Here is a 27489-nt window from a genome sequence, read left to right as displayed (position 1 = left end):
CCCATTCCAAAGAAATGTGATCCAACAGAATGTGGAAATTATCAAACAATATCATTAATATCACACACAAGTAAAATTTTTCTGAAGATGATTCAAAAATGCTTGCAGCAGTATATTGGTAGAAAACTTTCAGAAATACAAGCTGGATTCAGAAGAGAATGTGAAATGAAGGCTATCTCTGGTGATGTCAGATGGATCTTGGCTGAAAGCAAAGAATAGAAAGATGTTTGTGTTTTATTGACTACGCAAAAGTATTTGTGTGGATCATAACAAATTATGGATATCATTGAGAAGAAAAGGAATTTCAGAACATTAATTGTGCTAATGAAAAGCCTGTACCTAGACCAGGAGGCTGTCATTTGAACAGAACAATGAGATACTATATGGTTGAAAATCAGGAAGAGTGTGTGTCAAGGTTGCATCTTTTCACCATAATTATCCAATCTGTATGCTAAACAAATAATCCAAGAAGCTGGACTACATGAAGAAGAATGCATCATCTGGATTGGAGGAAGACTTGTTAACAACCTGCAATATCCAGATAACACAATCTTGCTTGCTGAAAGTGAAGATGACTTGAAGCACTTACTGATGAAGATCAAAGAGTACAGTCTCCAGTATGGATTGCACCTCAACATAAAGAAAACAAAAATCCTCAAAACTGGATCAAAAAGCAGCATCATGATAAATGGAGAAAAGACTGAAGTTGACAATGATTCCATACGACCTGGATGCACAATCAACACCAATGGAAGCGGCAGTCAAGACATCAGACAATGTATTGCACTGGGCAGAGCTGCTGCAAAAGCCTCTTTAAAGTGCTGAAGAGCAAAGATGTCTCTCTGAAGACTAAGGTGTGCCTAACCCAAGCCACGGTATTCTCAATCAACTCACATCCCTGTGAGAGCTGAAAAAGAGTAAAGAAGATGGAAGAAGAGTTCATGCTGTTGTGGTGCTGGCAAAGAATACTGAAAGTACCACGGACTACCAGGAAAACTAATAGGTCTGTTTGGAAGAAGTGCAGCCGGAATGCTCCTTGGAAGTGAGAATGGCTAGACTTCATCTGACCTAGTTTGGTCACATTGTCAGAAGGGATCATTCCCTGGAAAAGGATATCATGCTTGATAAAGTGGTGGGTCAGTGCAAAAGGGGAAGACCCTCAACAAGGTGGACTGACACAGTGACTGCAATCATGGACTGAGGTATAGCGAGGATTCTGAGGATGGCACCCAACCAGGCAGTGTTTCATTCTGTTGTACATAGGGTTACTATGAATTGGCGCCCACTCAACAGCACCCAACAACAACAGGAAGGCTGGTGGGGAGAGAAGAGGGCAGTAAGGAATGGGAGCTGGGAGAAATCACCAGCTACCTTTAAATAAGCAAACACAGGCCACTTAATCCATTTTTAGAGAATGTCTTACATGTCAGGCACTGTTGTCATGAATCTTATATGCATCACTTTATTTAATCTTCAAAATAACACTTAGAGACAGGTACTATTTTACATCATTTTACAGATGGCTAAAAAGTAAGGAGTGAAGAGAACTGTACTTGGTCAAGGTCACTGTTATAACCAGTGCATTATTTCATTCCTCAAAATAGTTTCTGCTGGGTGACTTATATATTTATCCCTCACAACAACCTTACAGGGGTGGTAAAAGATATCATCCCCTGCTCCAGGGAGTGAATTTAGCTCAGTGAAGTCAGAATTTCTCCCTCTAAAACCCAAGCTCTTTCTGTTACACCACCTGCCTTGCTTGCATTTGGCCTTGATATCACACTCAACCCAGTCTATATGAAGGAGTCTTTTCTTTTTATACACTACTAATAAAGATAATCCACCAGTTGTCTGTCAGTTTGTTATATCTGGTGTCTTGTGTGTTACTGTGAGACTGGAGGATATGCCGCTGGTATTTCAAATACCAGCAGACCCATGATGGACAGGTTTCAGCAGTGCTTCCAGAGTGAGACAGACTGGGAAGAAGCACGGGCCACCCACTTCTGAATGCTTCATAAAGTAGGGGGTCAATATAAGGTGAAGCCCTTCAATGAGATGGACTGACACAGTGGCTGCAACAATGGGCTCAAGCACAGCAAGGACTGTGAGGGTGGTGCAGGACCGGGCAGTGTTTCACCATGTGGTACAGAGGGTCGCTATGAGTCAGAAGTGACTCGAAGACACCTAACGACGACAATGAAGATAATCTCACATCTTCTTTTGTGCACATAATTAAATGTGTAGATACTCTCATCATTAAATTCTAATAATCGTAAGACTGATGGAAGCCTGGTTCAGGTTCATCAAAGTGAGTATCAGCTGGTTTACGCCCTTTCCTTCACGCAGGTAAATGGGAATTATCGAGGATCTTTCTCTTCTTGAATCTCTTCAAGAATAAAGGCTTCTTAATTATATATATAATTTTACCAGAGAGGTAGTTACCAGCTAAATGATTTAAAAATACCTTCAGAACACACTAAAACACTATGCTAAATGATATGAGAGATAAAAGATACAAGAAACTTGGTGTCTAGCTTTAAAGCATTTATAATCTATCTGAGAGCTATAATCCTGACACTTCCTGCTTCTCCCTGATGTATAAGTCTTCCACTCCCAACTCCCAAGTACAATCAGGCATAATTCCACTGCCCTGGCAAATTAATGCCCTTGAAAATCAGAACATTATCTTAAGGTTAATACATGTTATACATAAAATTCTCTCTATCAAATAATACAGAAGACCAAAATAAAAAGGTAACTATCAATCAGCCATGGTTAATTAGCTCTTAAAATTGCTAAAAATCTGAAAATGCCAACATTGGATACAGACATTCATCTCTTATTTTCCACATAGATTAGTGATGGAACTGATTATTTTTGTGCCAGCATCAAGTACTTTGGTCATGGTTAAAATGCTTAGCATCACTGGTAACTAACTAAAGTACATTAGTAATTTCTTTGAAGTGATCAAAGTGAGACAGGTATGTTTACATGAATAAGATAAATCTGTGGTGGTTCTAAGGCTGCAATGAAAAAGTTAACTGATTAGCCACTAGAGGGAGCAGAGAAAGCTGTGGTCTAGTAGAACTGCTGAGAAAAGGCTGAAGACCCTCAGATAGAAAAGTAGAGATCCTTGCCCGGTCTTCAACACAGCCTGACTCTCTCGTAGAAGGTGGTATTTTCAGAGGCCCTGGCACATAACTGCTTGATACTTGTTTACATGAATTGGTCAAAAGAACATGAATCCATAGGCAACTAAGTATATATTTAAATTTCCTCTCTGTAATCTTTCATTTCCTCTTGAGATCGCTATGATTTTCAGGGATGGCCAATTTCTAGAGGCAGTACTGAAGCAATTTAAGTCTTTAAGTTATGCTTATTCTCTGATGCATCAGCTGATTCATATAGCTTATCAGGAGAATGGTCAGGCAACCTAGGAGTGTGCGGCCTTGGGAGAAATTGACTAAGTGCATACTGAACATCTTGTTTTTGTTGTTATGTGCTGTCGAGTCAGAACAGACTCATAGCGACCCCTCCTTGGGTTTCCGAGGCAATATCACTATGGAAATAGATCACCCAACCTTCCATCCAAGGAGTGGCTGTTGGGTTTGAACCGCCAGCCTTCTGGTTAGCAGTTAAGTGCTTAGGTACTACGCTACCAGAGCTCCCAATTAAGATATATTGTAATATATTCTTAAAATTCTTTAAATTTTTTTAAAGAATGTTTCATAAATATCTTAATGTTTAAAGTTGTATCCTACACATATATGTGTTAAAAGGCAAAGAATAACTTTTGATTCTGAAAAATTAAAATCAAAGTTTGTAAGGGAAAATTGGGTTCTTTTATTTCTGGGATTTTACCTACTATCTGCAAAACTCCATGTGTTAATTTGCAGGGTATAAGAGTAATAAACTGCAGTTGGTACCTGGCTATGATATGTAAAGGAGACTGAAGTAGGGAATTAAAATGATATGAAGACCATGCCAGTGTAAATGTTTAGGGAAGGGGTTGACTGACTATGGCTCATAGACCAAATCCAGCCTGCTACCTGTTTTTGCAGATAAAGTTTTATTGGAACATAGCCATGCTAATTCATTTTGTACTATGTAAGGCTGCATTCTAGCTACAATGGCAGAGCTGAACAGTTGTGACAGAGACTGTATGACTCACAAAGCCTAAAATATTTATTATCTGGCCCTTTACAGAACAATGTTTGGTGATGCTTGATCTAGGGAAAGAGGGATAAAGCACTGAATTAGGGACAAGCTTGAGGGAACGAAAGGAAACAGATCAAATTTATAAAGCCTACAGCACATCTGGGGTAAAAATTTTCCATAGTCCATTTTATGATGTGCTTATACAACTCAGAATTTAAAATCATAAGGCATTTGGCATAGAACTTATTTGGTTACTTGTGTTTTAATTGTAAAAAACAATGCAGAGATATAAATGTATTTCTTTGAGTTTACCTCTAACAAGAGATCAATTAGTGGTGTTTGCTTGCTGGCTGGGGTAAGACAGAGGTTGTCTATTATTAAGACCCGCATGAAGTCAAAAACAAACTTTTTAGCTGGGTGGTTGGTCAGATATGTCTTGGTGCCCACATTGCAGTACTCTGATTGGCTCCTGTTCATTCCTGTGTCTGCCGCAAAGGCTTTAAATTCTTCAGCTGGAGATCCAACTTCATCATCAAGATCAGTTACCTAGCAAAATCAAGTTGAAAAATATGCTAATCACATTATCTATTTGATATTTTTATTATAATCTTTCTTTAAAATAAAACTGTAGTAGCAACAACAGTATTTAACTTATGCATTCACCACCTATGAAGCACTCAACATATTATTTCACTCTGCTTTATTTGACTCTTGATTCAAGGTAGTCATCTGGTACCATATGTTATGGCTGTTCAACAGATAGTCTTTCGAACATAAACTACTGACCAACCACTAACCATATATTTGCTTTATGATGAGTTATATTTTTATGTTGGATAACTGCACTTAAAATGAATGAAGATAATTTACTTATGTTAGCATATCTGAAATTCGCCTACTGAGAGGTTAGATATGTCAAAATATGTAAAAGATCTGACGTGATGATAGTACATAAGGGCTGATCAATTTTTTCAGGTTAATAAATAAACAAAAGAAAGTAATAATAAAATCAGTGCCAACTATGAGCCAAGTGACACAGAAAAACTAGAAGACAGATTATAAGACACTGACAAGGAACTAAGGAAGAAACATTATTAAAGGTCAGCTTCTATCAAAAAAGGCAGGGGGAAGGTAAATTTTAAAGTTATAATTAAGCTGGGGTATTACTCTCATGTGCTATACTTCTCCTTCTCCAAAAAAATCATCTCTATTTTAGAACGAGTATTTCACCTTTATACATGAAGAAAAATTAGTATGAAGGAAATTTTATTCCAGGCCCCTATAAGAAGTGGTAGAAATAAGAAGAAATGCCAAGAAATTCTGAAATACTATGGAGGAGTAATTGTCTTTGTTGCCTGGTTTGAAAGACAAAAGAAGAACAGGTACAATATATGATTATAGTCTAATAATGTTCTATTGTATTATTCTTATAAAATAAGAAAAAAAAAAGCTAAACAAAATTAAGAAAAGTAAAAACTGAACAGAAGAAAGGACAAACATATACTTTATTTTTTTATAAAGACTATCAACCCTGCAAATCACTTGCAAAGATTAAATCCAGCGCATGCCTAATTCTAGAGATAAATAAACTAGAAATAAATTTGGCCTGATTAGAGTACTGTTACCTGAAAAGAACATTTTGCAACCACATAGTTGTTACCACATACAATGAGAAATGGATCAACAACCACTTGGAGAGGGAAAATTATTGACAAAGGACTTAAAAGAATATGGCATATGAAAAGAGGAAAGAGAGTTCACTGTTACTTCAGGGGAAAGGAGAAGGAAAAGTGTGGGGAACTAGAGACACCAGACAGTGACATAAGAGGTGGTGTATAAAGTTATGAAAGTCTGAAACTTGGTCAGAAGCTTAAAAGATGGAAAAGACAAAAATGTCTGCTAACCATTGGAACAGACTAATTCCAGTTTTGACATATTTTCCTCCCCCTTTCCTACCATCTCTGAGTAAGGGCGAATATTGAAGGGGAAGACTGTGGCTGCTAATGCACACAGGAAATCAGGGCTCATCCACATGGAGGCGAGGTCTGGAACGTTGTGATACAAGTATCTAAAGAACTGCATCAGCGTCACAGGGTACTCTCGGAGCCAGGATCCCTCCTCTTCTGACTGCCACGGCTGTCATGGGCAGAAGAAACGAAACACTATGTTAGAAGAACCAGCACTAATGAAAATTACTTAAAAAATACATTACTCGCTATTTTCCTAAACCTGGATATACTCATGGTCCAGAACTCTTACATCACAAAAATGACAACAAGCATGTGTGCACAAACATACATGCAAACCAGTTTAAAAATCAGTTAAGACAAAAACAAATCCCTTAGAAACTGACCAGATGTTTGCCTAATAATCGGAAGACTCACAGCTCAGCAAACTGGAGCCAGTGTCTTTTATTATTCATTATTATCAGCATGAGGATGGTTGGTGCCAACAGTTGTTGCTTACCATCAAAGTTGTCCCTTTATCCATTATACCAGAGAATAAAAGAATAAGATAAAACATGGGGACGTTATTTCACTCTTCTGAGTCGTGGTTTGTCATACGTAAAATGGTGAGAATAATACTTTTAATGATTACAAATTACAACAATAATGATGATTAAAAAGTAATAAATAATGAATATAGTTGAATAATATCTATATTCTGGTACCTGCCAAAGAAAACAAACCAAACCCACTGCCACCCAGTCAATTCTGACTGGTGTGTCGAAGAGCAGAACTGCTTCATTGGGTTGTCTTCCCTATAACCTTTATGGCAGCAGACTGCCAAGTTTTTCTTCTGTGACACCACTGGGTGTGTTCAAACCCCTAACCTTTAGGTTAGCAGTCAAGTGCAAGCCATCTGCATCACCCAGGGAACCTCAACAAGAAAGGAATATATGTAAACAATGCCTATCTTTTGTTACCTGTCCAGCAAATGACTTTGCTTTTAACTTATTTTTGTACTTGTTTATGAGGCAACAAATTAAGTATCCTCAATATTTTAAATATATTTCAACACAGTATTCTTTTCTTAGATGGCATCATGACTGATGATTTGCCATGTATCTGCAATCCAATGGGTATTATCTCCTCTTACAATGTGATCCTAAATTATATTAAAAAATCAAATCATTACTCACAATATTCCTATAAGACAGATAGGAATACATACTATATCATTTGCTCTGTCAGTTCTTTATATGTAAGCTACAATTCAAACAGCAAAATAAATAAATAAAACTTGCACTGATAATACTTTACATCTTTAATGTAATTCACTAAAAGTTTAAATACATACAGTCCCCAGTTCCAAATGAGATTTGTTCCTAAGTGTGTCTTTAAGTTGAATTTGTAGGTAAGTTGGAACAAGAGCACACAGTTCCTAGTCAGGCTTACTTTAGTACAAGGAAAGGTCTGAAGGCTTTTTGATGATTTAAAAGCTGCATGTGCAGCAAGTGAAGGTGATTATGACAATTTTTGCAAATATGTTTGGTTCAATCTTTCCAAAGTGAGGGTAAATTTACACATTAAAAAGCAAGTACAAGTGGTCTGTAAGTCAAACATTTGTTACCCAGGAACTTACTGTAATCTATTATAGTAATAATATATATTAAATTTATATTGATTTTTACATGTATTTATTGTAATACATATTTAATTACATTAGAGGAGGTTTGGTAGCTTAGTGCCTAAGGCACTTGATGGCTAACCAGAAGGCTGGCAGTTCAAGCCCACCAGCCACTCCTTGGAAGGAAGATGGAGCAATCTACTTCCGTAGTACTGCCTCGGAAACCCAAGGAGGGGTCGCTATGAGTCAGGTCCGACTCGACGGCACATAACAACCAACAACAACAACTACATTAGTAAGTTAATGCTTGTAAAGCACGTATTATATACAAGGCACTCTTGTGTTTGCAATAACTTAATTCTCACAACTCTAAAGAGGTAAATTCTATCAAGTTATCAGCATTTTATAAATGAGGAAACTGAGGTACAGAATGGCTCCCATTGCTGTTGACTGGATTCTAGCTCACTATGACCCTACAGAACAGAGTAGAACTGCCCCATAAGGTTTCCAAGGCTGTGATGTTTACAGAAGCAGCCTGCCACACCTTTCTCCTGCAGAACAGCTTGTTTGCTCAAACTGCTGACCTTTCAGTTAGCAGCTGAGTACTTAACTAGTGCCACCACCAGAGCTCCTTACCAAATGGTTAGCAAGTATCAATTATTAAAGGTGGGGTTTGAACCCAGGCAGAGCTTAAGAGTTATGGTCTTAAACACTGTACAGTCACTCATTATATTACAGATAAGAAAACAGAGATGCTGAGGTTCCAAAGATCATGTAGTCAGTAAGTGCCTGTGTATAAAAGGATTCTTCTATTAAAAAACAAAAACAATAGGTCTTGGTATCTCTGTGAACTTACTGAATTCAGCATGCTGCGGAGCATTCCCAATAATAAAAAAGCAGCTTCTGTGCACACGTTATGTATAGAAGACACCACAGTTCCACTAGAGGCGGGAACTCCAAAGATAAATGTCCAAATGGAGTCCAAATCAAACTGCAGAGGTGAAAGAGATTAAAGCTTAGCCACTGTTCACTCTTCTCAGTAGAAACCCTCATAACTCAACACTAAAATTTCTTGGAAACTAAGTCAGTTTGCTTTTAAAAGTGAGAAAATATGAAGAGAACGAGACCTACCATTCTTCCTCCTATATTCTACGAGTCATATGTATATTTATAAAGAAAAGTTTAATTCTATGTATCATCCTGTTTTAGGTACCTATGTTACACATTATTTTTGACATTAGTTTTTTTAAAGGAAAACAAAATGAAATAAAATATATGCTAATTAGGCAAGAGATGAAATTAAAAAACAACTGATGATTTTAAGCAGAATCTTTTAAAAAAGCAATTTGGACTAACTTTTTCTAGCCTCAGGATTGTTCTGATTCAATTTTAGAATACTTATAGATAAGACCTTGCAAAATAAAAACCAGTTTGAGGAATTTTATTCATAGTCATTTTAGGTAATGATATTTTATGGCTCTAGTGTCATGTATATTTTGAAAAGTTATATAAACCAACCAAATTCTGCTAAGCATGAATCTGTATCTTGATTAATGTGGAGGTTTAGACTCAGTGTTTTCACTTGTAAAGTTCTGTGAACTATTAGAATCGATTTGAAAAGCATTTGGTAGTATGATGGAAGTACAGCTGAGTTTAAGTTAAATTCCTAAGTTTTTATAGCCACAATATAAGCTATATATAGATACCCACAATTGTCTTCAAATTAGAAGCCACATAAATCCTTACTGTTCTCCTAACATGGATGTTATTTATCATTAAGAAATTAAAAACATTTTTCTAATCACAGTTTATGCTAAGGATTTGTTTTTATAGTCCAAAGCCATGCAATTTGGGGGTACACAAACCATTCCCTTTGTTTTTAATTGCATGAAAATGAAAATATAGTTCTAGATAAAGTCATGAAATCAAAATAATTCTTTATATCACCATTAAAATATCATCCAAAATCTTTTCACATAAATAATCACATGTTGTTGTTTGTCGTCGAGTTGGCCCCGACTCATAGTGACCCCTCCTTGGGTTTCCGAGGCAGTATCACTACGGAAGTAGGATTGCCCAACCTTCCTTCCGAGGAGTGGCTGGTGGGTTTGAACCGCCAGCCTTCTGGTTAGCAGTCAAGTGCTTTAGCCACTATGCTACCAGAGCTCCCAAATAATCACATAGAGAAACTATAAAGAAAGAAAAAGAAAAGGACCAAATATGGACAAAGGACTTCTTTTGGATAATTTTTCTATGATATATTCATGTTTTGATTCCAACTGAAACCCTATTATGTGAGAAAGTGATGGAAGTGATAGTTGTTTTACTGTGATTAACCCAGTATGCTATGGTGATTTTTCAGAATAAATAATGACACTTATACCTTACTAGGTAATTCCTACCTGGCCACCCTGCTTACATCGGCTGCTGATGACAGGCACACTGACCTGCAGGTTCTCAGGCAGCTCACTAACTGGCTGCTGCAGAAACAATGCCATGAGGAGAAAATAGAGGGCAGGGACATTAGTGTGTTTAGGAAGAAATGACTGAAGAACTGGAAAACCAGGAAAATGACAAGCATCCCGGTTAATCTCCCTGACTGTTGATCTTCCACCGGCACTCCTGCCCACATTGAATCCTAAGAGAAGAGGAAATGTAACAATAAGTACAAAATTAACCATTTATTGTCATGCTGCATTAACAAAGAAGGGAGTAGGTTAAAATATATGGCATTTCTCCTCCAGAGCACTCATATTAAAGGCAATGATTTGTTCAAGTGTAGAATTACATTTACAGTCAAAAGTTCTACTCTACTGTTCGACTTTACTAAGCTTGTCTATTAGGATAACCAAACCCAAACCCACTGCTATCAAGTTGATTATGACTCATAATGATATTATAGAACTGAGTAGAACTGTCCCATAGGGTTTTCAATGCTTTAAATATTTATGGAACAGTCACATCTTTCTCCCTCAGAGTGAGCGGTAGGTTTAAATCATCGATTTTTCAGTTCACAGCTGAGTGCTAAACCAGTGCACCACCAGGGCTCTTGCCTATTAGGATACATGTTTTGAAACCTAGCTTGAGATAATCAAATGTAAGAGCCTGGAAATGCTTCATAAGGTGATATAGCCTACTCATTAAAACAATGTCCTCAGACAGCTCTCATATTCCTGCTTGCATTTCCCTAAAAAAAAAATAAAATTCAAAATGTAGTCAAAATTTAAGATGCCACAAAAATGTAACGTAATAAAAATGTAATTGTTATAATAGCATGAATATATTTTGTCCTGAAAATCATGATAACCTCTAGTTACTCTTAAATTATCTATAAATCTGGAAACCAGACAAAATGAATAAATAAAACAATCTTTCCTCACAATATGAACTCTAATGCTGTTGAATATTACCCTGCAGCGAGACCCACTGAGGCTGCGGTAATCCATGGCCTTGAGCTGAATGTCCGCAGTCCTCTCTAGCTCTACTGTGAGATGGCCATTGCTTATTAATATGGCTTACAGTGTCAAGACTTCTATCAGTCCTATTTCTTCAGCTATAAAACCAGTTTCAGGACATAACACAAATATTGGGTTCTTCACAGCAAATGGCTAAACTTTCATGGAATAGTTTGTATACCAATAAATAAATAAGGAGAACTGACTTTCACTCTGAAGCAATTTATATTTCAAACTAATTTCTAGGACAAAGTAAACATATACAGTACTTGATACTGCTGAACATAATAAAAAAGAAATTGATGTCTAGGTTGCTTTTCAAATATTTTATCCAAACCAACTGCTTGGTGTGAGTTACTGAATTAATCTTCTAAAGCATGCTTTTCTAATTAATGAAAAATTGTATAGCAATTTATCAAGCTCTTTTATATACTATCTCGTTTCTGAAAGACAATGAGCTACTGAGTGAATTACTATTACAATTTTTTTAACAGAAAATATGCGATCTGTTCAAAGTCATAAAGTTAACGAGTGGGGTCACTAGGATTTGGAACCCGGTATCTGTTTTGAAACCCGTAAAATTATGTCATCTTTCTTTTTTTTATTTTAAAATCTTGTTTTACATTCATCGTTACATGTACATTTAGCTTCACTCCCAATTTACCATGTCCAACCAGTCTCCTCCCCTTCCTACCCAGTAACCCTCCACATGTGCCCCGCATATTTATGCACTCCTGTTTGTCCTGCATTTCCTCAACCTGAATGTTGGTCCTCTGGTGCCCTGTGGTCCACTGCTCTACGGGATGTATTACCATAGAGTATGTGGGTGTGTCATCCTGGGTTAAGTGGTCTGCATGTACATCTTATTAACTATTGGGCTGAGAGCCAACCTCTGGGGTGAGTTTTATTCCAGTCACAGAATGTATCCAGGGCCATAGTATTAGGGGTCTCATCAGACTTTCTCTGACCAGTAATTCTGGTCATTAATGAGTTTTTGGATTTTGTCCCACATTTTTCCTCCCACTCTATCCAGGATCTCCAGATTTGGTCCTTTCTTGAGTGACTGGCATTGGTAGCCGGGCACCATCTAGTTCTTCTGGTCTTGAGGGCCATCATGCCTTATGGCTGATTTCTTCCAAATGCCTTTTTTTGTTGTTTGTTTTTGCGTTCTTCTTCACTTCCGACGCTAGGAGACCGTTAGTTGCCTCTTAGATAGTCGCTTGAAAGCTTTTAAGACCCCAGTCGACACTCACCAATGTAGGATGCAGAACAAGGCTTTTATGTATTTTGTTGTGCCAATTGAGTCTGCTGTCCCCCAGTATTATAGTCATGAGCCAGCAGATCTATTGGATCTCCCTCCCATAGTGTCTGGGTGTCTGTGACGGATTACTCTGTGTCTGTCTTCTATTGTTTCTGTGAGGATTGTGGGTATTTTGTATCACTGGTTTCTGTGCAAGATTAGCCTCAGCTGAATCTATCCTTGGTCTAGAACATACTCATGTTCACTGACCCCTGTCTGATCCTCTCAGGTGTTTATCTATAACCTGGTGTTTGGTGTTAATGGTAATGCAGTATTGTGGACATAATGGTCTATCTGTTGTCTGTCTCTTACGTGCACAATTCAGTGTCCTCCCATTTCCTAATGTTATCGTGGTGGTCACAGTTTCTTTCCATACATTCCTCTCCTTACCCATGTCAGCATGTGGGCCCCAACTAACCTGAAATTAATCCCTACCCCTTCCCCTGCCCTGTCCCAGTAACCTACAAAGTGAGTTCCGTGTCCCAAGCAAACCCTTCTTTGTCTTTTTACAGTAATGGGCTCATACAGTACTTGTCTTTCTGTGATTGACTTATTTCATTCAGCATAATGTCCTCCAGGTTCATGCATGCTGTGAGATGATTCACATATCCCTCATTGTTCTTTAATGTAGCATAGTACTCCATTGTGTGCTGGTACCATAATTTGGTTATCCACTCATCCACTGATGGACATTTAGGATGTTTCCATCTCTTTGCTATAATGAATTGTACTGTGATGAACATAGGAGCACATATGTCTGTCTGTGCGCTATCTCTCATCTCTTTAGGATATATTCCTACTAATGGAATTGCTGGGGCAAATGGTACTTCTATTTTCAGTTTTTTAAGGAAACATCATACCATTTGCCACAATGGTTGCACTATTTTACGATCCCATCAGCAGTGAACAAGAGTTCCAAACTCTCTGCAACCTCGCAAGATTTTGTTATTTTCTGACCTGTTGAACTTTATTATTGCTGGGGTGAGATGATATCTCATTGTTGTTTTGATTTGCATCTCTCTAATGACTAACGGGGAGCTCTGGTAGCATAGTGGCTAAGACAATTGCCTGCTAACCAGACGGCTGGCGGTTCAAACCCAACAGCCACTCCTCGGAAGGAAGGTTGGGCAATCCTACTTCCGTAGTGATACTGCCTCGGAAACCCAAGGAGGGGTCGCTATGAGTCGGGTTTGACTTGACGGCACATAACAACAACAACAACAACGACTAATGATCATGAGCAATTTCTCATGTGTTTCTTGGCTGCCTGTATACCTTCTTTACTGAAGTGTTGGTTCAAGTCTTTTGCCCGTTTGTAAATTGGGTTATTTATCTTTTTGGTGTCAAGGTGTTGAAGCTTTCTATAAATTTTGGAGATAAGTTTTTTATCAGATATGTGATAGGCAAATATTTTCCCCAATCTGTAGGTTCTCTTTTTACCCTTTTGACAAAGTCTTTTGGTGCATGTAAGAATTTAATTTTTAAAAGGTCCAAGTTATCTAGCTTCTCTTCTATTTCCTGCACATTCTGGGTCATGCTTGATAGTCTATTTATGCTGTAAATTAGGGCTTCCCCACTTGCCCCTATTTTATCTTTGATGAATTTTATAGTTTTGGGTTTCAGATTTTAAGTCTTTGATCCAGCTTGAGTTCGTTTTTGTGTATGGGGTAAGGTATGGGTCCTGTTTCATTTTTCTGCAGGTGGATATCCAGTTTTGCCAGCACCATTTGTTAAAGAGGCTATCTCTTCCCCATTTAATGGGTTTTGGACCTTTGTCAAAGATCAGTTGTCCATAGATGGATGGGTCTATATCTGGACTTTTGTTTCTGTTCCATTGGTCTATCTGTCTATCATTGTACCAACAGCATGCTGATTTGACTACTGTGACTCTATAGCAGTTCTTAAGATCCGGGAGTGTGAAACCTCCCACTTTGTTTTTCTTCTTCAGAAGTGCTCTGCTTATCTGAGGTCTCTTTCCTTTCCATATGAAATTAGTAATTGGTTTTTTCATGTCCTTAAAAAATTTTGTTGGAATCTGGATCAGGATTGTGTTATATGTGTAAATTGCTTTAGGTAGTATTGACATTTTCACAATATTCAGTCTACCTATCCATGAACAAGGTAGGTTCTTCTAGTTACGTAGTGCCCTTGTTGTCTCTTGTAGCAGTGTTTTATAGTTCTATTTGTAAAGGTCTTTTGTGTCTCTGGTGAGGTTTATTCCTAGATATTTTAACTTTTCTGTAGCCACAGTAAATGGTATTGTTTCCCTTATTTCTTTATCAGAGGATTCTTTGTTGGTGTAGAGAAATCCAACTGATTTTTGTGTGTTGACCTTGTATCCTGCCACTTTGCTGAACCTCTCTATTAGTTCCAGTAGTTTTTTTTATTGAGTCCCTTGGGTTTCCTATGTACAGGATCATATCATCTGCAAATAGAGATAGTTTTAGTTCCTCTTTGCCAATTTATATGCCTTTTATTTCTCTCTCTTGACTTATTGCCCTGGCCAGGACTTCCAATACAATGTTAAATAGAAGTGGTTATAGAGGGGGCAGCCCTGTCTGGTTCCTGTTCATAAGGGGAACACCTTGAGTCTTTCTCCATTAATAATGATGTTTGCCATTGGCTTTGCATATATACCCTTTATTATGTTGAGGAATTTCTCTTCTATCCCTATTTTGCTGAGAGTTCTGAACAGGAATGGATGTTGGATTTTATCATATGCCTTTTTTGCATCGATTTGATATAATCATATGGTCCTTTTCTTTTGTTTTATTTATGTGATGGATTACATTAATTGATTTTCTGATGTTGAACCACCCTTGTATACTTGGTATGAATCCCACTTGGTCCAGGTGTATTAATTTTTTGATATGTTGTTGGATTCTGTTCGCTAGGATTTTGTTAACGATTTTTGGATCTATGTTCATGAGGGATATTGGTCTGTAGTTTTCCTTTCTAGAGGTGTCTTTCCCTGGTTTTGGTATTAGTGTTATGTTTGCTTCATAAAATAAGTTTGGGAGTACTCCATCTTTTTCTATGTTCTGGAATAGCTTGAGTAGCATAGGTGTCAACTCTTCTCTGAATATTTGATAGAATTCTCCAGTGAAGCCATCAGGGCCAGGGCTTTTCTTTGTGGGAAGTTTTTTTATGACCTGTTCAATTTCTTCCTTTATTATAGGTCTGTTCAAGTATTCTGTCTCTGAGTGGGATAGTTTAGGTAGATCTTGTGATTCTAGAAACTTGTCCATCTCTTCTAAGTTCTCAAATCTGTTGGGGTACAGTTTTTCATAATGTTCTGTCAGTATCTTTTTTATTTCAGTTGGTTCTGTTGTGATGACACCCTTTTCATTTACAATTCTTGTGAATTTGGATCTTTCTTTTCTTTTGTTAGATCTGCCAATGGTTTATTGATTTTATTAATGTTGTTTAAAGAACCAGCTTGTTTTGTTGATTTTATCTATGGTTTTTTTGTTCTCTGTTTCATTTATTTCTGCCCTGATCTTTGTTATTTCCTTGCTTCTAGATGCTATAGGATTCTTTTGTTGTTCTATTTCTAGTTGTTGGAGTCCATGAGTTAGAGTGTTGATTTTGTTTCTTTCCTCTTTTTTGATGTATGCATTTATTGCTATAAACTGTCCTCTGAGTACTGTGGCATGGACCCAGACAGTGATCCGCCACAGGAGTTCCTCTCTCGGTCCGCCCACCTGCAGTGCCAAAGATCCACTCGGTTTCAGCAGTGCAGGAGTCAGACCAGTGCCCGCGCACCCTGTAGTTCCAACATTAGTGACAAAGTCAAGTGCAGGCTCCTCAGTACCACTAAGCTGACCCAAGCCTGATCGTTGTTCCATTGCGGGGGCACCTCCCGGGCCCCACCCTCTTGCGGCTCCAGTGGACTCTCTGCTCAGGGTTCAGCAGCACTGGTGGTGCCCATTTGCACCTAGCCAACCCAAGTTACTGATAAAGTCAGGTGCTGAAGGTAGATCCTTGGAGTGATCACTGGTTGGTATGGTTGCTGGTATGCTGGTGTGGTGTGTCTTCTTCCTTAACCCAGGGAAGTCTCCGATGGCCTTTCTCGGCTGCCTGCCAATGCTCCGCAAGATAGATCTTCTGATCTTGTTATTTTTTCCCCCCTGTCCCTTTCTCCTTTCTCATTCTACTCCCTTGAGTTTGGTGCACCCTGACTCAGTGAGCTGTTCAGACCACCAGAATCCCAAATTCACATTGCTGTACCTAGTTTTTCAAATGCTAAGATGCTAGAGGGAAATAGCATGGTGATTACTGATGAGACTCCAGTTTGAATTCCTATGTCATCTTTCTTGGACTTGTTAATGACATTATCACATTTGTGAATGACTGGCTGGATTAGGTTAATCTGATCGTAAATTCTAAGTAAAATTTTTGGATTGAACTGGAGTGCTAAAAACAAAAATACACAAGAATTCATTTTCCTTTCTAAAGTTCCACAAACTCTATTTTCCCCCCAAAATAATTGTAAGAAATACTTAATATTTTATCAACAATCAGGCATTAATAATTTAGATTCAAGTTAATGTCATATGCAAGGTCTTTTTAAAAAGAAAAATTTGATAAAAACTAATACCCTTCAATCAAAAAATTAAAAACACATTAGGTTACTTATCAGATCAAGGAGAGAGGGAATAAAAGGAGAAGCCATGTATTTGTGTATATAAACATATATCCAGGAACATGAAATTAAACTCAGACTGAGTACCTAGATTTATGTTTTGGGATCTAGCAGCATATAGAACGGGCAAGCAGGTATCAATACAGGACAAACAAATTCTCAGCTATGAAGTCAGTTAGGTCATATATAAAGTAAAGTTAAACAGGACAAAAGTACAGAACTAAGAGTAAAAAGATTGATTCTTATATATCACAGTATCCATCCTAAAAAGCTATGTAGCTAATGGTATTAATTACCTAATTAGAGAAATTAATCCTTAAAAATTATATTAGGTAAAATTTATTTCCTATAATATAGCTATATACCAAAAAATATATAAATGTCTCCAGAAATATGAAGGCCAAAGGATATATTATTTCTGAAATAATTTTGCAAACCACAATATACTTTATCAATCTTAGGTATTAGTACCCCATTGTTTTTGACTTTCAATAAAAGCCGCATAGTCAATTAGCATTTAAACTCTTAAGTTCAATATGCTTCACATTCAATCATGCCCCTCACTGTTTATTCTCTAATAGCTATTATTACCCAAGTTAATAAGTAAAATATTTTGTTACCAAACTGTTCTTAATAATCATATTTGATAGGTATATTCCCTGTCCTTACCCCAAATCAATGCAAAATAGTGATTGACTTTTCAGAGCATAAAATTATCTATAATGAAAATAATTTAAAAAATATACTTTGGAGTAAATAATATATTCATGAGAAATTATTTCACAGTGATAATCTTCAGTTCTTTCTTCATCCCATATAAAAAGTTACTTCAGACATTTTCCACATGTGAAATTATAATAGTCCTATGTTGAAATTTTCACTGTTGTCATTTTCTCTAACAAGTGAGAAAGAAGTATTTGGAAGCACCTATGCACTGTCACTTCTACATTTGTCATAGATATATTATGTACTGGGAGCTCTGGCGGCGTAGTGCCTAAAGCATTTGACTACTAACCAGAAGGCTGGTGGTTCAAACTCACCAGCCACTCCTTGGAAGGAAGGCTGGGCAATCTAGTTCCATAGTGATACCGCCTTGCTAACCCAAGGAGACGTCACTATAAGTTGGGACCAACTCGACGACAGTGAGAGTTTGGACATTATCTACTAAATTTTGATCCCCAATTTTCCCATCTGACAAATGTAAATCAGTATTCTTGATAGAAAGAAGCTCCTTAAGATTAGACTCTATATTATATGACTAAATTATACAGAAAAAACCTATTTTTAAGATACTTTAAGAGATGAATGACTATAATTTTCAATGAAAACATAAATCTTCAAAGTAAGATCATTACTATGAACAGAAAAACACTGATAAAATAAAATTAACATGTTCTTGTTATTGTTAGGCACTGTCAAGTTGGCTCTGACTCACAGTGACCCTATGTACAACAGAACAAAACAATGCCCTGTTCTGGGCCATCCTCACAATCTTTGCTAAGCTTGAGCCCATAGTTGCAGCCACTGTGTCAACCCATCTTGCTGAAGGTAGAAAATGACAATTTTCTAATATTACTTAAATGCTTAGTTTTATTTTTGAAACCACATGGTACTAATGAGCAGAGAACAGAGAGCTTAGGTTAAAACTCTGACCTTAAATCCTCGAGAGGCATAAAGCCTTCCTGTGAAAAGCATGGGCTGTGGATCGCAACAACCGGGATTCAAATTCTGATATTCCCTAGCTATGTGACAAGTGACTTCACACCTTGGTTTCCTTGTCTATAAAATGGGTATAATGGTATTTACACCTCATAGAGTTACTGTGGAAATGCAAGAGTCCCTGAGTGGTGCAGACAGTGAATGTGCCAGGTGCTAACCAAAAGAATGGTGGTTCATGTCCACCCAGAACATGCCTTGGAAGAACGGCCTGTGATCTACTTTGAAAAATCAGACAATGAAAACCCTCTGGAGCACAATTCTACTCTGATACACATGAGGCCACTGTGAGTTGGGATCACTGGCAATATTATTACATGGCAAGTATCTAGACTAGCAATTGGCACAGTAAGCACTCAAAAATAATAATAATTATTATTAATTAATTCTACTGAATACTCTGTTAATTATTAAGGATCATTAGGAATTCCCTGAGTTTTAAAATCATAAAATTCAGTCTGACTTCAGTCTGATGTGCCATTAAAAATGTCAAATTTGAAACCTTCTAAACCTCACATTCTATTAGCAATTAAAATTCAGGATATGATTCTTAATGGTTATCAACTAAAAACGAACCGGTGAGTGTAAGTTTATATAAGATTTAAAACAAAACAAAACACTATAGCTTGTTTGAAAGTAGTTGTTTTTAAAAGTTCCATACCTAATACCGTTCCAATCTTATTAGTTAAGACAGAATCTGTCTGTTCAAGCCACCCTCCACCATTGAGTCCTTCTTTAAACTTGATGAGAATAGACTGATTACTCAGTAGGACAACAAGAATCCTCATGGCTGCAGTAACTGTGGTGGAATGCAAATGTTCTTCCATGAACATCATAATCCAGTCAAAACCCAGTGTCCTGACCAGTTCTTCACAAGCTCTATTCAAAAACAGTTGGATAAGAAAAACAAAATTAATTTCAGGTACTAGGTTAGGTTTCCTTCTTGAGATACTATACATTTCAAGGTTTTTTTTTTTTTTTTAAATCTGTTTAAAGTCAATGGCTTTTTCTTCTTTCATCTACCATGCATTAAGTAACTAATAAAACCTACTGATATTAATTACAAAAAGATTTTACTTACTGCAAATTAATGCTTGTCTTTTCTTTAGATGTATAAACTAGTTTTAGCAAGATATCGAGAAGTCTATTCCTCAAAAGGATAAGATTAGCAGATACAAGACCTCCAAACTCTTCTTCAGTCCCTACAACAAAAACACATGTACTAAAGTCACCCTATAGTAGATAAACTGGCAGCAAACATCCAACATTATATTCTTTGAAATTTCACTAGAAAACACCTCTTAAGAAAACACTTTCTCTAGGAGTACTTTTCACTAAAGTGAACAAAAAGAAGGGGTTTGTTAAATCTTTTCTCTATGGAACCCCGAAAATAACTAAGTGACATTTGGCTTTATCTATGGTCGCGATAATGAAAGGCTGTGACTCCTTTTTCACACATGGTGTTGGTGAAGAATACTGAATACACCATGGACTGTCAGAACACCAAACAAATTTGTTTTAGATGAAGTCCAGCCAGAATGCTCCTTTAGAAGCAAGGATGGTGAGACTTCATCTCTCATACTTTGTTCACGTTGTCAGGAGAGACCACTTCCTAGAGAAGGGTATCATGTTTGATAAAGCAAATAGTCAGAAGACAACCCTTAATAAGACAGTTTGACCCAGTGGCTGCAATAGTGGGCTCAAGCTAGCAATAATTGTAAGGATGGTGCAAGACCAGGCAATGTTTCATTCTGCTGTACCTGTGAGTCAGAACTGACTTGACAACACCTAGCAACATCATCCACAGGAGAAAAGCAATCAAATAAGAGCATCATGAATAAAAACAATAATCAGTAAAAAATTCAACTTCCCAAATCATTAAATTCTAGTTTCATTTTGAAGGATCTAAATAATTCAGTTTAAGCGATTTAAAAATTGAAACTGTAAGCATAAACTTATTTAATAAATATAATACATCAAAGAATGTTAGAAGTAAACTGCACAGAAGAGGATCAAAAGCACACAAATACACAAGAAAGAGGGGCAGAAAAAGGAAAAAGACAAAGCTCAGTGGATCTCACTGAATCACACTGGAAACAAATGTCACCACTGATGAGTTATGGCCTACGAGTCATGAACTGTATGCTATCATTTCTTCTAGAACTGAGGTAAATATTAGGCTAAATTTCAACTACCAGAGTTATATAGGGAGCTCTGGTGACGTAGTGTCTTAGTCATGTGACTGCTAACCAGAAGGCTGGCAGTTCAAACCCACCAGCTACTCCTTGGAAGGAAAGTTGGGCAATCCACTTCCACAGTTACTGCCTCAGAAACCAAAGGAGGGGTCGCAATGAGTTGGATTCGACTCTATGGTGGTGAGTTTGTTTTTTTTTGGTTTATAGTTATATTTTAAGTTTAACTTGTTTAGGCAATGAAGCATTATTAACTTTAATCATTCTAGGCCTTTAAAAATGCTAATTTAGTGTCTTAATCATTATGCCCAATGCTTCAGCTTCACTTTGTTTCTAAAGTTTCAGCAACCTTTCTTAAATTCGGCAGCCACAGTAGAGGCGCAGCAGAGCAGGATTCATTCTCACCTAAGAGAATCAAGCTTGCCTCCTCTTTTGGGAGGCACAGACTGGTAATTTACAATATGCCTCATAAGAAACACAGTTAAATCTAAGTTGTTATAAGAATTTTTATTCTATTATAAATAGAATGTTATAAGAATTTTTATTTCTAGAATAAAGTGACACTCTATAAGGAAATTAAAAATTCTCAATTTTTATATCTAGTCTTCTCACTGTGAATTTATGTAATTTCCTATGTATAATACACTATAACATATAACACATTATAACACAAAATGCACATAGTGCACAGAAGAAACTAACGTGCAAGGGAGTTGCATGGTTTGCAAAAAAAGTACAATGTGTGCTTTTGTGTAAAAATAAGGTACATCTCCCCCTAATTTTCAAGTACAGTTTAAAACATTAACTCTGGAAGGACTTCCCAGAATATGAGAAGTTAACATCTTCTCATATTGGTCTTGACGCTTTATTCAACATCATGCTATTCATGTTAATTTTGCTCTGATTAGTAGATCACTGTTCAGTATTCAAGCCTTTTTCTTTTTGTGCAGCTATGGCAGATATTAAGCACTCAATGAATTTCATCCATTGATCAAATATTTTTCTCATGCACTGCTAATCTGTATCAGCAGAGAAATGACATCAAATACATTGGCAGGAGATAAACAGGGCCCTGTATTCCTAGTCCTAGATTGGTCACTAATGTTCTGTAACTTATAGCAAGTCACTAAGCCTCTCAAATTTTTCAGTTTCTCCTTGAAAATTGTGATAAAACACTTCCTCTTCTTATCCGCAAAGCACAGGAGAGTTTGGTCTTGAAATACAATAGTCACTAAGGAGAATTTTTCACAAGCCAGTGATACTTACTACAATGGTATTTCTCTTCCAACCACTAGGTGAATACAGTTGTAAGGGTTTAAAGGAAATTATTTATGTAAAATGATTTTGGAATAATGAAACAATAGTAATGTAAATAATGGTGTACAAAAATACCATCAAATTAATTGCAGAGGTCAATCTACAAGACCTTTTCAATGCTTTCCAAGCAACTATCCTCTTTTATAATATACAACAGAAAAAATATATTGGTATGAAGGGAAAAAATAGGTTCTAAATGAGGAAAATAATAATAATAATAAAAAGTGCTTGTCATGGACCTAGGAACTCACAACTTAGGAAACTATTTTCATTTATACTTACCTAAAATGATTCTAGGAGTTCTGGTGGTATAGTGGTTAAGGCAGTTGGCTGCTAATCAAAAGATGGGGTAATCTGCATCCATAAAGATTTACAGCCTTGGAAACCCAATGAGGATTGCTATGAGTTGGAATCAACTTGATGGCAGTGAGTTTGGAATTTTTTTTTTTTGAAAATTATTCTAGTAAAATGTAGTTTCCTCCAGTAACTACCAAATATTTAGCAAGTGAATTAAAATAATAGTAATATAGATATAATTCACTCTAGCAATATCAAATAATGTTTGAACAATCAAATAATATTCAAATTACACTTTGTGAATTCCTATTTAAAGAAACTATAATTTACCAGTGGATACGCAGGTAGATATGTGAGCTGAACAGGTGTGGGCTGGCATATGGGAGAGCATCCACAAGAATATATAGTTTTGGCAGAGGATGTTTTACATACATATTTATACGTGCTATAAATATATCCATGTACATAGTAGAGCCAAGAGGGTCAAAGGTTTGAAAACTTCTTAGCCATAACCAAATACCTTGAGAGACTGAGTCACTGGGCTTAGTCCACAAAGAAAGTACTCTATACCCTACTTTGGTGAGTAGTGACTGGGGTCTTAAACCTTACAAGAGGCCATCTAAGATGCAACTATTGGTCTCTCCCCATTCAGAGCAAAGAAGAGTGAAGAAAATCAAAGACTCAAAGAAACAATTAAACCAAAGGACTAAGGGCCATGTGAACCACAGCCTCCACTAGCCTGAGAGCAGAAAAACTAGATGGTGCCTAGCTACAGTACCAACTGCTGTAACTGGTATCACAACAGAAGGTCCTAGATAGAGTAGGAGAAAATGTTGAACAAAATTCAAAATCATAAAAAAAGGCCAGATTTGCTGGTTGGACAGCAAATGGTAGAATCCCCTAGGCTATAGCTCTTAGACACTCTTCAAACATGGAACTGAACCAACCCCTGGGGATAATCTTTCATCCAAACAACAGACAGGCCTATAAAGTGAACAATAATCCTCTGAGATACATACTCCTCAGAAGAATAAACCATACAAGATTCAAAAAGGCAGCATTTTCCCCAAAACAAAGTTCAAAAGGCAGAAAAGAGCAAGAAAGAAGGACGAATGGAAACTGACAACCCAGGGAACAAGTGGGAAGGGTGCTGTCAAAACGAGGGGATTGAAACTAACATCACAAAACAAACTGTGTACAAATTGTTGAATGGAAAACTAATGTGCCCTGTAAATTTTCACCAAACCACAACAAAATGTAACCCCCTCCCCTCCAAAAAAATAATAAAATAAAGGAACATTGTTATGACTGCTATAGAAATATGGAAGATTTAATTTGCAAGAAAAATTCACATTCTATTAAATTTTCTAGGTAAGTCTGTACTTCCACATATTGTATAGACTTTATATTATATATAGATAGATATAAGACAAATATATCCGTGAAAGACCAAAGAAGTAACATAATTTTATTGTATATAATTCAGGATTAACTTATGCTAGAAGAAATCAGGGCAAATAACTAGTTGTCCACTACTTCTTCCAAGCTCCAGAACTGACTTACCAGTGTCAAGCTTCTCTTCATTGTTTATTTCCATAACTACAAATTTCTCACAAACAGCAAAGGTTGGCAAAGTAGAAGAAATAAACTGTCCAAACCTTTAAATAACAAAAAAGGGTTATGAATTTTATCTTTCCTCTCCCCCAACAAAACAACAAAATTCAAAGTAATAAAAGATAAAATAGTAGTACCTATTTTAACTAATCTTTTCTAAGAGTTTTGACAATTAGATTTAGTATGCTTTCCCCTAAACACCCCAATTAACATTGTAGACAATCATGCTTTAAAAATATAAGGAAAAATCTAGTTCTTTAGAAATTTGAGTCCTTTAATGTACTAACTCAAATAGCTTCAAGAATCAAATCAAATGATCCAAATTACAATGCCCTAACAGTACTTCTATAGATCCAATATAGTATAGCAGTTAAGCACTTGAGTTTCAGAAATACAGGTAAGATTACTGTTCAGGCTCTATCACTTTTTAAAGCAGCCCTGGTGGTACAATGGTTAAGTGCACAATTTGAACCCATCCAGTGGCTTCACGGATGAAAAGGCAATCTGCTCCTATAAAGATGACAGCCTAGAAAACCCTACGGGCAGGTCTACTCTGTCACAGGGGTTGCTATGAGTCAAAAATCTACTAGACAGCACCAAATATCAACATCACTTTTTAACCATGTGTTTTGGTTCTCTAGTGCCACTCTAACAGAAAATACCACAAATGGATGGTTTAACAAACAAAGATTTATTCTTTTACAGTTTAGGAGACTACAAGTCCAAGTTCAAGTGCCAGCTCTAGGGGCTGAGTGAAAGTCCCAGCACCTGGGACCTCAGCTCTGCCTCTTGCTCCCAGCCCACTGGAGCCAGAGCCATCTCTTAACTCAAGCAGCTGCTGGCTGCTCAGTCTGACAAACACAAAGTTGACATAAAATATGGCACAGTCCCAAGATTATCAAGCAACATGGCAGGCCACTAGTTCAAGTCCAGAAACAGTCTCAAGATTGGCAGACAACATGGCAGGCCACTGAGATGAAGACTTGGCCAAATGCAGGACCCAGATGTGTCAAAAAGCTCAAGATCTTTCTCAAAGCTGTCTTCTTATTTACTGGAAGCAGACCACATCCCTGAGGTAGCTACTCAGCTGCTCATAGCATATTCCACCATGGAGCTGATTACCAGTCTCATCATGGGGAATAACTACATCCAGCTGCCCAGCCACTCAAAACCAGGCCCAGACAAGGTGACACATATCCTTAACTACCACACTGTGTGACCTGGGATAAGTAGCTTACCCTAACTGGTCCTCAGTTTCTTCATGTCTTGAATAGATAAACTAAAAACTTGCAGTGATAATTTCAGTTAACTGAACACAAAGTGATCAGCACAGTGCCAGGATAAGTCCTAAAAAAATACTGTTGATGATTATAATGACAATTTTCCAAAATAATACTTAAGCTCCAGTTTTCTGTCATCAAGGCAGTTAAAAAAAAGTTTTCAAAGTAAATGAATGTAAAAGTAAATAGCTTATAAACCAAAAAACTTTCTGCCATTAAGTCAGTTCTGACTCATAGCTACCCCCATTGGGATTCTGAGGCTGTAAGTCCTTACGGACATGGACTGCCCCTTCTTCCTCCCATAGAGCAGCTGGTGGGTTTTGAAGCACTGACCTTCTGGTTAGCAGTCAAATGCACTACTTCCTATACCACCAGAGCCCCTGAAGTAGTTTATATACAATACATATTAAAACTTAATCTTCTGGGAATAGTCTAAGAGGTAGATGTAATCTCACCTGAGATACCTATCTGAGAGATACTTGTAAAGTGATTAAACCCATTGTAAGCCATACTCTACCTGAAAAATACTTTAAGTATGCACATTTTTCCCCATTTTTTAAAAGATGGTATAAAATACTATGAACACAGCCATATTTCTACAGATACTCCATAAATATGTCTTAAGTCATATTTCATATTGGCAGCAAACTAATATTTAATATATAAATAATTTGAATAGGCAATAATAATGTATCACCTCGGAAACCAAAGGAGGGGTCGCTATGAGTCAGATTTGACTCAATAGCAGTGAGTTTTGAGTTCATTCATTAGGATAGAGAGCAAATTCAAGCAGAAATGCCCACTCTGAGGTGTGTGTGTGTGTACACAAGCACATGTATGTGCACATATTTGTGCTAATGCACTTGACAACTAGCAGGGCTCAGGGAAAGGGCTGGGGACTGAAAATTTCTATACCAAACACTTTCATGTCCAGGCCAATCAAACTCATTATTCTTATTTCCACATTTTTTCTCACAAATATTACTCTATTATTCACCAGTGGCAACAACTGGCTTTGCTGAATAAAGGCAACATCCTGAGACATACGTTTTTCATGGCTTACAAAGAATCTTGAATGGCATCAACATTACAGATGTTATACAGACATAGAAAGCAATTACATTCATGTCATTTGTCTTAATCTCATTGGCACTTTTAGTTAATAAGAAACAAACAGAAGTTTTCACTACCTCAGCAGATCATTGCTGTTGGGGAAACCTTGAAGTAAGAAGCTCAGCACATTACTAATAGCAGCAATGGTGGGTTGGGATAAAGACATATCTCGAAGGGTCAGTAGCAGCTTTGGGATTAGCTGGAATTCCCTCATTAATTTGGCATTCTTAGAAGCTTCACTGTAACAGAAAGAAGATTTTAGAAACTGTACTATCATCTTTTCTATAACTGTACAACTAATTATGTAGGTATTTACTAATACCTGGACTCTGTGAGTAGTTCAATAAAGTGTTCAAATAAGGAAAGATGAAGTTCGTATGGTGCATGGAGCCAGACCTACAATAAAAATAAAGAAGAGTGGCAAATTTAGGGTTAAAAAAAACATCTATAATGTCAATCCAATAAACACAAATACAGCTCATGGATTTTATTTTGCTTATACCATTAAGTGAATACTATATCACTTTGTTAGTCTTTATTTGGTAAAGTCCTACAAAACTGCTTATATGGAGGATTTCTGCTTTTGCCCACAGAGGAAAAACTGCTATGGATATTACTCTCCCACAGGAAACAACTGGAAAAGTGGACAAAGCACATGGAACAATTGTTTTCAGACACTGGCCAACAATCTGTGTAGGACTGTGATTCCTGGGAGAACGGAAACAAATGAGGTGAGCCCTATGATTGCTCCTGCTTACTACCTACAGGTCATTCCAGACTACAGCATACGAAGGGAGAAAAGAGAGTCCAGACGTCTCAGTGACTTGAGGAG

At 37.0% G+C, this 27489-nt stretch overlaps 1 protein-coding gene across 1 annotated transcript in view; it reads right to left on the bottom strand.

Moving 5' to 3' along the window:
- WDFY3 (WD repeat and FYVE domain containing 3) overlaps positions 1 to 27489 on the bottom strand; it is a 341413-nt gene that overhangs the window by 128203 nt on the left and 185721 nt on the right. Inside the window, exons 25-33 of the mRNA XM_042782046.1 lie at positions 26980 to 27053; positions 26735 to 26896; positions 24214 to 24308; positions 19926 to 20046; positions 19506 to 19723; positions 10131 to 10366; positions 8585 to 8719; positions 6115 to 6294; positions 4471 to 4704 (exon numbers count right to left, since the gene is read on the bottom strand). Coding sequence (XP_042637980.1) covers positions 4471 to 4704; positions 6115 to 6294; positions 8585 to 8719; positions 10131 to 10366; positions 19506 to 19723; positions 19926 to 20046; positions 24214 to 24308; positions 26735 to 26896; positions 26980 to 27053 — 1455 coding nt within the window. The remainder of the gene's footprint in view (positions 1 to 4470; positions 4705 to 6114; positions 6295 to 8584; positions 8720 to 10130; positions 10367 to 19505; positions 19724 to 19925; positions 20047 to 24213; positions 24309 to 26734; positions 26897 to 26979; positions 27054 to 27489) is intronic.

The sequence above is a fragment of the Orycteropus afer genome, unplaced genomic scaffold (assembly GCF_000298275.1).
Source record: "Orycteropus afer afer isolate SDZICR_OR568_19922 unplaced genomic scaffold, OryAfe1.0 scaffold00227, whole genome shotgun sequence".
Taxonomy (NCBI): Eukaryota; Metazoa; Chordata; class Mammalia; order Tubulidentata; family Orycteropodidae; genus Orycteropus; species Orycteropus afer.
Note: the sequence above shows the minus strand (reverse complement) of the source record. Positions and strands in the feature narration are given on the sequence as shown.